General features: G+C 40.5%; 2 protein-coding genes across 6 annotated transcripts in view; one reads left to right on the forward strand and one right to left on the reverse strand.

Annotated features, from left to right (window-relative positions):
- The window catches only part of fcho1 (FCH and mu domain containing endocytic adaptor 1), a 45,595-nt gene extending 37,902 nt beyond the window's left edge, over nucleotides 1-7,693 (forward strand). Inside the window, exons 24-27 of the mRNA XM_088349068.1 lie at nucleotides 189-385; nucleotides 2,763-2,827; nucleotides 4,125-4,292; nucleotides 7,271-7,693. Of these exons, the coding sequence (XP_088205194.1) occupies nucleotides 189-385; nucleotides 2,763-2,827; nucleotides 4,125-4,292; nucleotides 7,271-7,299 (459 nt within the window). The 3' untranslated portion in view covers nucleotides 7,300-7,693. The remainder of the gene's footprint in view (nucleotides 1-188; nucleotides 386-2,762; nucleotides 2,828-4,124; nucleotides 4,293-7,270) is intronic.
- A 2,275-nt stretch (nucleotides 7,694-9,968) lies between these two features.
- The window catches only part of rfx2 (regulatory factor X, 2 (influences HLA class II expression)), a 61,120-nt gene continuing 56,355 nt past the window's right edge, over nucleotides 9,969-14,733 (reverse strand). For all 5 annotated transcript variants that reach the window (XM_088349074.1, XM_088349073.1, XM_088349070.1 and 2 more), the window contains 3 exons: nucleotides 13,571-13,724; nucleotides 11,487-11,529; nucleotides 9,969-11,421 (listed from right to left, as the gene is read on the reverse strand). In XM_088349074.1, the coding sequence (XP_088205200.1) occupies nucleotides 11,306-11,421; nucleotides 11,487-11,529; nucleotides 13,571-13,724 (313 nt within the window). In that variant the 3' untranslated portion in view covers nucleotides 9,969-11,305. The remainder of the gene's footprint in view (nucleotides 11,422-11,486; nucleotides 11,530-13,570; nucleotides 13,725-14,733) is intronic.

Here is a 14,733-nt window from a genome sequence, read left to right on the forward strand (position 1 = left end):
GGCTAAAATAGCTAATATATGAATGCGACACATACTGTATGTATATGTACATTCATTTTAAGGCTAATAAAAGGCTTTTACCTTTTCGTGCCTCAGGCAATTTTTTTTTTTGGGTCCAATGTGGCTCTTTTAACATTTTGGGTTGCCTACCCCTACACTAAATGGTCATGTTGTGAATGTGCTTGCAGTTGTCGTCACAGGATCCAGCCCGGGCTCCTCTTCTGCTGTCGGCGGAGTGTCAGCGCAGCGGCACCGTGACTAGGGTGTCTTTGGACTACCATTGCTGTCCCGTCACGGCGCCGTCCACTCAGCTTACGGCTGTTCAGGTTCTGCTGCCGTTGGACCACACTGCGGCCGACCTGCAGTGTCAACCGCCGGCCTCATGGTGAGCCAGAATCGCTCGAGGTTGATGAATGACAGACAAATTCAGCAGTACAGTCGCTCCCCTACTTACGAGCATTCGACTTGCGAAAAACGGTAGATATGAACATTTTTTTGGGGATGTCGAAAAATATGTAATGCTGTGAGTGGTCACCAAGCATCCACCCAGAAGAAAAATAATCCGCTTCGTCTTCCTAGATCGTGTGTAAACATACTACGTATTTACTGTACTGTATCTGTAGTGCACTTAGAACTTTGACATTTTTATTTAATATCTCGTGCATCCATTCAATATGGTTGGTGTAAGAAAGAGGCGAGCCGTTTCTTTTGAAATGAAAGTGTAATAAGAAGGCTTCATGCGGTTGAGAAAATGGTTGGATCGTGTTTGGTTGGCCCACTAGAACCTTGATATGCTTCTACAGAGCCACTCTTTGATTTTCCTGGCTGTGTGCCTCGGGTTGTTGTCGTGTTGTAAGACCCAGCCACGACCCATCTTCAATGCTCTGACTGAGGAAAGGAGGTTGTTCCCCAAAATCTGACAAAAGACGGCCCCAATCATTCTCTCTTTAATGCAGTGCACTCGTCCTGTCCCATGTGCAGAAAAACACCCCTAAAGCATGATGGGACTACGCCTACCCTTTACAGTAGGGATGGTGTTCTTCAAATTGTACTCTTAATTCTTCTTCCTTCAAACACGCTTAGTGGAATTATGACCAAAAAGTTCTATTTTGGTCTCATCTGACCACAAAACTTTCTACCATGACTCCTCTGTATCATCCAAGTGGTCATACACTTGACATGTGCTGGTTTAAGCCTTTAATGCTATGCATGATTTCAAATCACAACATCTCAGTGTATTACCTCCAGTTCTTTTCAGGTCATTGACCAACTCCTGTCATGTATTTCCGGGGAGATTCCTCACCTTTCTTAGAATCATTGATACCCCACGACGTAATATCTTGCATTGGGCTCTACTCCGATGGAGATTGACCTCACGTTTAGCTTCTTCCATTTTCTAATGATTGCTTCAACAGTGGACCTCTTCTCACCAAGCTGCTTGGAAATTGCTCCGTAGCCCTTTCCAGCCTTGTGAGGTGAACAATTTTGTCTCTGGTGTCTTTGAACAGCTCTTTAATTTTCGCCATGTTACAAGTTAAAGTCTTACTGATTGTATGGGGTGGACAGGAGTCTTTGTGCAGCTAACTACCTCAAACAGGTGCATCTGATTTAGGATGATGCATGGAGTGCAGGTGGACTTCTAATGGGCGGACTAAGAGGTCTTTCAGGGTCAGAATCCTAGATAATACACAGGTGTTTATATACTTATTTGATGCTGTCTCACACAAATAAATTGTTAGAAAATCATGCATTGTGATTTCGGGATTTTTCTTTATAGTCTATCTTTCTCACAGTGGACATGCACCTACGATGAAAATTTTAGACTCCTCCATGATCTAAGTGGGAAAAATAGCAAAATGGCAGGGTGTTCAAATACTTATTTTCTTCACTGTATATATATATATATATAAGTATATATATATATATATATATATATATATATATATATATATATATATATACATTTTAAAAAATACATTTTTTTGTACATGTGAGTTGCGACCCTGTTCTCAAAATAGTTCACCAATGCTGGCTCATTGTGTTTTTCTTGTAAAAGTATTTTTTTAATGGTTGACTGAGTCTATTTAAATTTACTTCCAACAATTAACCGGATAACAACATAATAATAACCTAACAAGTTATTATTTTAGAAATGCTTATTATACTGCGGGCCGCTTTGCGCTAATTAGTATCAAAAAGTAGTTTTCATTTTGAAAAAGGTTAAAAACCCCTGCCATTAAGTTTCTCATCAGTGAACGTAGGTTGTTTATTGAGTTTCCATATGAAGGATTTTTTTAGAGAAGTACAGCCAAAACGGGTCTCTCTGTGTCGCACTATACCATGAGTGTAAACTGTAGTGGAAACTTTGTCCTATATATTTTGGAGCGACTTAGTGATGCTTCAGCTTTGCAAGTCACAGAGAATATGATTATGTCATTTGATTTGAAATCCAAGTCACATGTACTCATGAAAAAAGCCATATCCGGCTCGCGAACCATACCTTCCAGACCCCTGGTCCACTCACTAGTGTACTCCTGTTGATGTATTCGAGCAAAACCAGTGAGGGGATGTGGCAGAGTCCCAGCTGGCAAAGCCAAGCGTCAACACGCTGACCCTCTGGTGCGAGCGTGTGGACAAGCGAGCCACAGAAGACGTTTGTTTAAGGACTCCAACCAAGAGCTAAAAATAACGTTGGCAGATGATACGGTGCCGTCTTGATGATGAGCGAGAGAAGGTCAGCCTGTGTTTGTTTGCCTTTGCAGGAACGCAGAAGAAAGACGTCTGCTGTGGAAGCTGGCCAACCTCTCACCCACCAACCACAGCAAAGGTCAGAAATTCATTGAAATGGCTTGACAATATTACAGTCTCATAGTGTTTTGTAAATATTGCTAGCACGATGTGGTATCTTTGTTTGGACACCTATCTGAACAGTTTGGTAATTATCTACGGATGCCACGAGATAGCAGGCAAAGTTCACTTCTATTTATTCACGGTTCACAAATCCTGCTGGGTCATGGGAGTCCCACTTCCTGTAGTGTGTCTTGGGAAGTGTCTGGCACGTTACGTTAAAAAAGTAATTGGTGATAGTTACCCCATACTTCTTCCAAAAAGTAACTGAGTTAGAAACTGAATTACTTTGTAATAAAAGTAACTAGTTACCAGGGAAAGTGATTAGTAATCTTCGTTACTTTACAAAGATATAGTATGTCGAAGAATTTTAAATCTTCTGAGCAAATTTGAAATTTGACGTTTACTTGTTGAAATTGACTTTTCAACTATTTTTAGAGAAGGTTTTTTTCTCCCGTCTCGGCTCACTAAAAAGAGCCGGCTCTTTCGGGTTCCAAACGGCTCTTCGGGTTGTTTTTGTTGCTTTAATCCATTCATTGCCAATCATTCAAATTATTATGTAACATTATGCACGGAATGACTCAAAAAGGGGGTAAAATAGAAAATAAAAGGCAAAAATAGAATGAACAAATTGAAAAATAAAATCACAAAAGGAAAAAGAGAATACATTTTACACTTTCATACAAACACAACAACACTGAAGACCACCGTAAATATAACACTGTTGATGGGTGGTGAGCCGGCTCCCCTCTTTGACTTCAAAGAGCTGGCTTTCAGAGATGTTTCCTTTGCGAACGAGACCAGTCGGGTGCTGTCAACTCAGCCCTCATTTGCCTTTTCTTTCGGAGCATTAGTAAATCCTATATTCATAATCCCCATCCAACTATTGAAAGTCGCTATTTCTAATGGTGACACGATCAGGAAAGACGTGACGTCAACAACTCTGAGGAGAGCGTAAAAAGGTGCCCCTGGACACGCCGTCAGGTTTGTGGAGGCACATCGCCGTTAGGCAAAGTAACGCATAGCTTTTAACCAGTAACGGTAAAGGCGGATAAAATAATGAGTTGGATGAGTTACTGAAAAATAAGGTACCGTTATGTAATGGCGTTTTATAAAACTGCTTTATTTCCAACATTGGTCTTGGGTAAATACAGCGTGGCGGCAGCCATCCCTTTCCAGGTTGTTTTAAGGGTAGGGTTCTCCCATGGGGTTTTCACAGTTACCAGTAGCAGGATCTGATTTTTAATATTTTGCAACTCTGTTAACTTGTGTGCCAGGTTCAGGGACCCTTTGTGCCAGCTGGCAGTGTTTGGAGGTGCCACGTGGCCCCCCACCCAATCTGGCGGTCCAGTTCTTGGGCACAGGGGCGTCTCTGTCGGGAATGGACGTGGAGTTGGTCGGCGGCCGCTACCGAATGTCGCTCGTCAAAAAGAGATTTGCCACAGGTGAACATACACTAAATATTATAGCCAGTCACTTTACGGACTTAGAATGATCTCGTATATACAGTGGGGCAAATAAATACTGTGATGTACACTTTGCAATAAGGCAGGTCAAACGTTTTCTGTAACACACTGTTGCTGGTATTTAGGCCCATTCTTTCATACAGATCTCCTTTAGTGGAGTGATGTTATGAGACTGTTGTTGGGCAACACAGACTTTCAACTCCCTCCACAGATTTTCTTTGGGGTTGAGATCTGGAGACTGGCTAGCCCACTCCTGGACCTTGGAATTGTTCTTACAAAGCCACTCCTTTGTTACCCTTGCTGATGGAAGGAGATTTTCTGCTCAAAATCTCTCGATACATGCCCCCATTCATTCTTACCTTTACACAGGTCAGTTGTCCTGGTTACGTTGCAGAAAAACAGCCCCAAAGCATGTTGTTTCCACCCGCATGCTTCACAGTGGGGATGTTGATGCTGCCTCCAGCATACCTTTAAAAATTCTAATAAATAAATTCCAGTTCATGGGCTTCATTGACAAAAAAACGACTCAGTTGCTTAAACATAATTATTAATACTTAAGAGTGGAATGAAAATCCATTTGTGTACTAAACAAACATATTTATTCATGTTTTTATTCATTTATTCTTTTAGCTTGCTCCCTCAATACATTGTTAGCTCCGTAGCTAGCTATCTTCCTACGTTTTTAGCTAGTTAGCAAGCTATCGAGCTAGCTTTTTACATTTTTGTATACTATCTGACTAAGATTGTTTGCTACTTATTAAGCTAAACTTTGGTCTACTTTCTCTCTAGATGTCTAGATTTGTCTTTGGCTTTCTTATCTAGATATTTATATGGCTTTTTACCCTTTTAGCTATCTCTTTTTTTTAGTTTACTTGTTAACCGTTTTAGCTAACTCTCAAGCTACCTTTTTAGCTATTTAGCAAGCCATCTAGCTAATTTGCTATTTTAGAAATGCATATGAAAGTGGGTGCCCTTTGCTTTATTAAGGAATAAAAGTAGCTTGATGATTGAAATAGGTGGGAGACTAGTTCGCTTAGCAGAGTTTAATGATATGCTATGCTTTGGTAAATATCCTTTCAGATGCTAACATGGTGGATGTCATTGATCTGACATATCATTGGGATTTAATCCATATGGAAGCGGGTTACTGCTCTGTTCTGTTATGTGGACCAGCTGCGGGGGAAGCGAAGCCAAGCTCAAAAAGTTAATATTAGTATGACTAGAGCCTTTTGAACAACAGCTAAGAATCACGAACGATTAGCAAAGGACAAAAACTAGCAAAAAACAGTCCACTGAACCCCCATTAAAGAAAGTAACGTGAACACAGCCAAGAGCTAACGTTGGCTAAAGTTAGCCTAACGTTAAAGATGTTAATGTTTGAAACTTCTTTCCAGCAAAGTTACAAGATGTTGCCTCAAATACAGTGATGCCTTACCTTCAGTCTTCTTTCTCCTCCAAACACGACATGTTTTGTTTTCTACTATAAAGTTCTATTTTGGTTTCATCATACCATAACGCGTTCTCCCAGTCCTCTTGTGGATCGTGCAAATGCTCTCGAGCGAATCGCAGACGGGCCTGGCTTCGAAAGGGGGACACGTCTGGCAGTGCAGGATTTGAGTCCCTGGCGGCGCATTTTGTTACTGATAGTAGCCATTGTCCCTGTGGTCTCAGTTCTCTGTAGGTCATTCACTAGGTCCCCCCTTGTTAGACCTCTTTGACAGTCAGTTAACTTGGTTGTTTGTAGGTGACCAAATATCTATTTTCCACCGTAATTTGGAAATAAATTCTGTAAAAATCATACAATGTAATTTTCTGCCCCCACCCCACATTTTACTCTCATGGTTGAGGTTTACCCATGTTGACAAATACAGGCCTCTCTAATCTTTTCAAGTAGGAGAGCGTGCATAATTGGTTGACTAAATACATATTTGCCCCACTGTAAATCACATAACGCCTAAATATATGACATCAATGCCATTTTTTTCATAGATCAATGCTTTTTGTCATTATTTATTTTAATATTTATTTTGTATTGGTCATGTATTTTGTCATTTAATTTTTTGTATATTTTGTTGTGCTTTTAGTTGTGTATTTCGCCATGTTTTGTCGTTTTTCATTGTGTATTACGTGATAAATTTCATTGTATATTTCGTCGTAGTTTATTTTGTAACTTTTCACATACTTTGTCGTTTATTTTGTCATGTAGTTCTCCGTGTTTCTCATGTTGTATTTCGCGTCGTATTTCATGTCGTATGTCCTTTTGTTCATTGTATATTCTGTCGTGTTTTTCGTTGCGTAGTTCGTTTCATCGGGTTTTTTGTTTGTCTTCGTTGTTTTTCGAGGTTTATTTCATATTGTCGTTTGTCATGTTAAATGATGGGTATTTTGTTGTTTTCCTCCATGTATTTCGTTGCGTATTTTGTCATGTAGATTGAGTTGTGTATTTTGTTGTTTTTCATCGTGTGGTTTTTCATGGTGTATTTCGACATGTAGTTCATCACTGTTTTCTGCGTGTTTTTGCTGTGTATTCCGTCGTGTAGTTTGAAGTGTAGTGCATCGTGTCTTTTGTCATGTTTTTTGCCATATAGTTTGTTGTGTTTTTTCTTTCATGGTGCATTTTGTTGTGTATTTCAAAATGTATCTTGTCATGTTTTTGTTGTGTTGTTTTGCCATGTAGTTTGGATTGTAGTTTGTCATAACAAAAGGTTATTCCAAAATATTTGTTTTCACATAGACTGATCAGTGTTGAAATTAGTCTGATATTACCTACATTGATCAACCAATAGGCGAAAAGCTCAGTCAATTTGTCCCACGCCCTCATTTGAATAACATTTTGTTGTGACAAAACATCAAAACAAATTTCAATATATATATAATCTGTATACATTTATTTCTACATATAGCAGGATCGGTCTTCCATAATTTGCCACTCTCGATCTGCTTTCTTTCTTTGACAGGAAAGTACATGGCCGGCTGCACCTTGTGACCCAGCTTTGGAGGTTTTCACAAGTTGGCAAAATCCTTATTGAAGAGTACTGAAGTATCCGAAGAGCACTTAGTAGGCAGAAGAGGACCAAGACTCTTCCTTTTCTCCATTCTTTCCTAGGGGAAAGTTTCTCGTTTCTGACTTTGTACTACTGGATTGTAAATTAAGCTCAATGTTACAAATATGTGAAGGAAGTTACTACTGAGTGTTAAGCATATTCTAAGCAGCAGTTTTAAGTGATTCTAAAAGTAGGGAATCACTGGCATATTCCAAGTGAGTAAACAGGGTTATTGTTATATCTTCTCTACCTTAAAAAAAGATTCAGGTTTGTATATGTTCTGTTTTCTCCGAAAAGAGGATTTGTTACATTGAATAAATGTGCTGGAACTGGAAAAAGAAATAATCCTGTGCAAGTTTTTGGGTTGACACCAGTTTATTATCATAACACAATTTGACAAAGTACAAAATACAATTCAATTGTTTACCAACCACGTAGAGGAAGTGGCGGTTTCATAATGCACAAAATAAGGGTTCAGTATACTCGTATGAGAATCTAAAACTAGTTTAACCAAAAAAAGGCATCGGCGAAAAATCTAAAACAGTCTAACAAAAAAGAAAACCCAGAAAACAGCTTTTATTTAATGCACTTGAAGTGAAATGACAGGAAACATTTCAATAAACCTTAAATAAGTCAGTGGAGAGTGGCGAAAATCCGCAAAAGAATACGTGATCTAACTAAAGCCCACAAATCACGCTCAAGTTCTAATCAGTGACAAAACCACGTTTTTGTTGAGATACAATCAAAAGAGAACACACTTTATAGAAAGATATATCGAGTATGTCATTTAGTCAAAAGGTTCTCCTTTGCTGAGGCGCTCTGTCATCGTAGCGTGATTAGTCACGCTTCGGGAGCTAGCTTGCTACGACGGGTCTGCAGTGGGCCGGACACAATTATTTACAAAATCCTCCTTTACATCACCTGCAACCAAGGTAACCTGGCCCAAAATGTAGTGAGGTAAACCAGGTGAGGAGGACCAAAAACTGCATTCAGAACTACTCTTGTTAGAAGTTGTCCATCCTCGATTCAATTCAAATGGATTCTCGACTGATCTCATTTCAGGACCCACCGTTGCACCCTAAGTCAGGGATCAGGAACCTTTTTGACCCAAAGAGCCATAAAAGCAAAAAATGTTTTAAAAAGAAATTGAGAGAGGCACATCATATATTTTCAGACAAAATTGAAAAAACTGCCAAACACGCTCTCTAGACAAAAGCTAATTCTTCAACACATTTTATTTCACTGTGTGTCATTTGATGATTTAATCAAATGTATGAAATGATAATAATGCCAAATCCTGTGTCCCAAATCAATGTAAATATGCCATTTACAATTTGTCTTCCACCTTCAGTTAAGAGGGTTGAGGCAATTTTTTCCCATGAAATGTGTCCTTAATAACGGTTTCAAAACAATGTGCATGCAAAGTTCTTTTGGAAAAATGTCACAAATTACTGCAAACAATAAGCATATGGTCATATTCACTTTCGGTGTAGACTGCACTGAGTGAGAGAGAGAGAGAAGTGCCTTGCGCTGTGGGCAGGGATCCGCCCACCTGTACTGCTCACCCAATCAAAGTTGTTTGCTAGCGTTTTTATTTATGGAACTTCTGCATTAAGTTGGTTCGGCTTTATATAGACTAAAATCGGGATGAAATCACTTGACTTTTACATTTTATTTCTGAGCCATATGTACTCATGAAAAGAGCCATATATGGTTCCCGAGCCATAGGTTCCCTACCCCTGCCCTAATAACTAGCTGTTTCCCAAAACCCAAGATAAAATGTCGACTTCTCACATTTAACCAATGAAAGGATTGTGCAGTTTAAAGCAGAGATAGCTGAATAGATTATTTTTATTTTTGTTTTCAACAAACAAAATGAACAGCAAAACCATATGGACTGCTAGCACCGAATATGAGCCTACATCGCATATAAGCAAAACCCTAAAACTACATTACAATAGCCATATAATAATACATAGTATTTTGAAGCGCCTTACAGGACACCCAAGGTCGCTGTACATACGAGTAGGACACAATAAACGAAGAGTAAAACAAGCAAGTAATAAATATCCAATAAATCATATTATAGTAAAAAGGGGCAGTGTTTGAGGCATATGGTCAAGAACAGACAAGTCTGAAGAGGTGAGTTTTCAGTCCGGATTTGAAGGTTGACAGAATTTTGGAGGTCAGGCGGAAATGAGTATAGAATATAGTCTAGACAAACCGTGCAACTGAACTTTGATTAATATATCATGTAGTTTATAACGATTCATATACTGATAAAAAGCTTGAATTATACATTTTTTAAACCATTTAATGCACTTTCCAGCAGTAGTTTACACCATTTTTGTATTTCCCAATCGTTTTCTGATACGACTTGATCGTTGCTGTCACTAACTCTTTTGGGATCCTTAATTATGGGCAGAAAAAGGAATCAAAACCAACAAAATCACAATAAATTGCAATGTGGTCCCAATTGTCAGAACAGGTCGAAGAGATCGAGCAGGGCATTATCGCCATCTATGGTTAAGTAGTGTAACTGACCCTGTTTTTTTCCTTCTTAGCGTTATCTTACCAAAAAAAAGGCTTGTGACTCATTGATAACGGATCTGTGACCCACTTTTGGCTCCTGCCCCACCAGTTGAGAAACACCGTTTTACAGCACTAGTAGATAAGGTTCGATCGTAAGTTGTTTTGGGCTGATTTAGTTTCATGCTAACAATTTAAGTAACTGCACACACTCATGATTGTGTTGTTATGGCGAGATGTCCATTGCTTGCATTGATTTCATTACTTAAAAATAATCGCGTACTCACAACAATCTTAGCTGTTGGGTCGGGACCCAAAAAGTGGGCGTGGCCTTTGCCTTGACAACATCATGCTAAGAAGAAAACAAAACTGAAGGTCAATTACACTCCTTAACAGTAGATGGCGATAATGCTCTGCTCGATCTCTTTATCCTCTTCTGATTGGCGCGTTTCAGAGGGACCACATCACATTTTATTGTGATTTAGTGTGTTTTATTTCCTTTTTCTTACCATAATAATGGGTGCCAAGAAAGTCAGTGATGAGGAAAACGAAAAGTGGGGGAAAAAAGGGACAAAGATTGAAGAGGAAATTATTGCGGAATACAAAAAGAATTTACACGTGTCGGCCATTGATAAATTGACGTTTATTATCTACATTTAAGTGATTATCATTGTTTACGTACACATTTTCTTATTACTTTGGGTAAGAACTTTTCTTATTATATGACTATTTTAAGGCTTATATGCTAGTAATACAGTAGTTTTTGGTTTTGCTAGTAATTTATTTTAAAAATAAGTATATTCTATTATCTCTACTTCATACTGCACAAGCCTTTCATGCAATGAATTTGCAGCTCGTCATTAGGGTGGAATGGTGGGTCCTCAAGTCAAACCAGTTGAGAACCACTGCTTTAAAACAAACTAAACCATTTTTCAACAGAACATGTTTTTAGTTGTGCAAAACAACTTCGGAAGATGGGTTGAATTAATCGGGTTATTTTTCCTATGATTTTTTTTGACCCAATTGTTTCTAGATCAGAGTCTACCAGCAGTGTGCACCAGAAATTGCGGAGAATGAGTTTTACAGACGATACATTCGTAGTGCGGTCGAGGCACAGGGACGGGCTGACATCTGGACTGACGGGTTCCCGGTTAGCAATCTAAGGCACTCGAATGACACCATGGCACGGCTAATTTAAGTCAAACTGAATTTCCGACAGAAAACAAAAAACACAGCACATCAGCACCGCACTTGCCAAGTTAAACTCCTCATAACAAATGAACTGCACAAACCCATTCACAGTTGCACAAAAGCAGAAAAAGGACATTTTCAGATTGCTTCCTAGGAGAAAAAAGGGTTGACATCAAGGCCGCCGGACTACGAGGAGGGGCGGTGGGTGAGGCGCGGGCGGGGTCCGCCTCACATGTCCTGCAGAGCGTGGCCCATTTCGATGCGCTCCCGTTTGACGGCCGGCTCGCCCCTCGACATGTCGGCGTCGCTGCCCATGTCGCTCATCTCGTCCGAGAAGGAAACGTCTGATGGAGGAACATGTCAGTCGGGACATTTTAAACGTGATTTATTTCAATTTCTACTTCTTCACCTTTCTCCAGGAGGGACGGCATCATAGAGTTGAGGTCACTGAACTGTAATCGAAGAGAAAAAAGCAACAGTGAGTCTAAAACCCCAAGCACATTCAACACCATCAGGATGTAGAGCGCTCTTCTTGGAACCAAGAGGTTGCAAGTTCCATTCCCGGCTCCTCACAGTTAAATGTCAAAGTGTCCTTGGGCAAGACACTGAACCCCTAACGCCCCCAATAAGAAAGTAGGCCTTGCATGGCTGACAGCGCTATTGGTGCGTGAGTGTGAGAATGGGTAAGTGTGAAGTACATTGTAATGCGCTTTGAAAGCCCTTCAGTGATTTCTAAAGCACTACTGATGCACTTGAACACATCATCAGTAATGTTTCCTTGGTTGACAGGGTGTTTCGGGTATTCACTCTCGCCCAGGTGACCCCGCCGCTGGTGATCAACCCCGCGACTTGCTTTCAGGTGGCAATTGCCTGACCCCATGGTTCTCCTCTCTAGATCCAGAGCCATCTCCAGGCTTTTTCAGCTGATTCTGTGGTATTCTTTATGGCTTTGCTCCTTGCTGTTCCTGTAATGCCAAGGCACTTGAACCTTTGTGGAGTGAGTACCCCACAAATCGTCTGATGCCAACTTTGACGGGCACACATCTTGCCTACCAGCCCTGCTGCCCACAGTCAATGGCCAGTGGTTGGTACTTGGTCATTTTCCTCCCATAGGCTTCCTTCCATGGCACAGTCAACTTCATCAACACGATGTTCTTGGTGCTCTCTGAGACCAGTAGGCTGTCCGGCCTTAGGGTGGTGCTGACAATGTGCTGGGGGAACCGCAGCTGCATCTCCAGGTCTACAGAGAGCTACCAGTCCTGGGCCACTGCTAAGATTCCTTGCTGGTGCCTTCTTGCACCTTGTTCTTGGCTGGGCTCCTGCTCTGACAAAATCATTTGCCCAGTTGGTGTTTTGTGTTTAGCTGGAATCGCAAATGCCTTTGCTGATGCTTTCTGTGATCGGTTTTAGCCCCGGGTAGTGTTGCTAGGTGCATCTCAAATGACCCAGCACTTAGAACATGTTCCAGAGTTCCCCTTCCTGTGTGTTCCTGTGTGGTTTAATCTGCCACAGATCTCTACGGGTCAATTTACAGGCAAGGTTTCCTTATACCAGGGGTTACCAACCATTTTGAAGCTAACAGTATTTGTAACTGATTGGCGCAAAAGGCTACTGGTTTGATATGCATTTCCCAAATAACACATTACGATGTTGTTACTAAGTTATTATTATTATGCTATGTGTTATTTGTTATGAAATAAATGCTTGAATCAGTGAAAATGGTTTGTTTTCTTGGTTCCGACGTACAATAGAGTATTTCATCGCGAAACAATTGTAAAAGAACAAAGGTTTCAACTTCAGATTTTGCCTTTCACAGGATCATTTCAGAACATAACCCCCGGAAAAAATGAGGGATTACTGTTAATACAAGAAACCAGGGCAACCATACTGAAAATAGTGCAAGATTGCAACACAGACATGGAAGTTGTTTTTTTGTGTTGTCCTTGGTGGTTGCTGTGGTACCGGACCATATTGCATTCCCTTGTCATCGTTTCACAAGGAACAAAGGAAACATCATCAACTTTACATTCACGCAAATGAGATGGAAGGATTGTGGTGTTTTTGATAGATGACTTACACTGCTGTTCAATTCGGATGCATACACTAAAGATTTTGCTAGATTTGTGGGTGAAAAAGTATGTAGTGAATATTGAATAAAGTACTGTCAAACCGCCCGTTTGGCTCCTGTTAGGTATTATATGGATAATACCTCCTCTAGAAGGGCATCTGAAATGTTTTCGAGAGTCACTGCGGTGTTTTGTATTTAGAGCGTCGTGGGAAAGGGTAGCTCGCCGTATTTCTATGTGCCGCACACACTTGAGGAATTTGGAGCCTTAAAATGATCCAACATGTTTAATACTAGACGCCGTGGACACCGTGCCGCTTTCCTTGACGACAAAAGAAAGCCGCAGATCTTCAGTGGCGTCGCTGGTGGGTGGCGGCAGTCGTGCGCAGGGCTTAAAATAGTTGACTTTGCAGAAACTGTTTCCTTACCTCCCCCATGACGGCAATAGGCGTCTCTCCGGTGGCCTGAGCCACGCGGTGCTCCACCAGGTAGAACATGTACTCGTCGTATAGAAGGCGGATCAGGTGGAAGGAACCGAAACTGGCGGCGCTGCGCAGGGTCAGGTCTCGGATCACCATGGAGCTGTGGGCGGGACCAAAAGGTTAATACACATCCTATCAAGTGGGAGAAGCTTATGTTGGACCTTTTCTCTGTAAATTTATTTTCATAACCTGCTCTAGGTGAAGCCCATGTTGTGTAAAATAAATACAAATTTCTTGAGTATTTGAATAATGCACGTTTGTGTGATGGTCGGTCTGGTTTCACTTGTTGTTAAAATCGATACAATCAGGTGTGATTTTAGGTTCAGAGCTTTGGCGGTGCTTACCATCCAGAGTATTGTGGAAAGAAGAAGCATTTGGAAGGTACGTGACTGACAGGACTTCAGGATGTCTCCAACTATTTGCTTAACTGATAAGAATTTGTCTGAGTCAGGGCAACTCGAATCAAGCGCCCGACAAGAGAATAACAACATGTCATCGCTGACTGAACACAGTATAAATGCCACTGTCGCCCAGACAAACTTTGGAACACATGAAATAAACAACGTGTCTCATCTCATTTCTACTCTCTCTGCTCTCTTGTATACTGGACTGTCTCAGAAAATTAGAATATTGTGATAAAGTTCTTTATTTTCCGTAATGCAATTAAAAAAACAAAAATGTCATACATTCTGGATTCATTACACATCAACTGAACTATTTCAAGCCTTTTATTATTTGAATATTGCTGATTTTGGCTTACAGCTGAAAAAAAACTCAAAAATCCTATCTCAAAATATTAGAATACTTCCTCAGACCAAGTCAAAAAATAATTTTATAACAGCAAAACTAAATCAAACATTTGAAAATGTCCATTAATGCACTCAGTACTTGGTTGGCAATCCTTTTGCACGGATTACTGCATCAATCCGGCGTGGCATGGAGGCAATCAGCCTGTGGCATTGCTGAGGTGTTATTGATGCCCAGGATGCTTCGATAGCGGCCTTCAGCTCATTTGCATTTGTAGGTCTGGTGTCTTTCATCTTCTTCTTAACTATACCCCACAAATTCTCGATGGGGTTCAGGTCAGGGGAATTAGCAGGCCAATCAAG

The sequence above is a fragment of the Urocampus carinirostris genome, chromosome 12 (assembly GCF_059441175.1).
Source record: "Urocampus carinirostris isolate Australia breed hairy pipefish chromosome 12, RoL_Ucar_1.0, whole genome shotgun sequence".
NCBI classification, from domain to species: Eukaryota; Metazoa; Chordata; class Actinopteri; order Syngnathiformes; family Syngnathidae; genus Urocampus; species Urocampus carinirostris.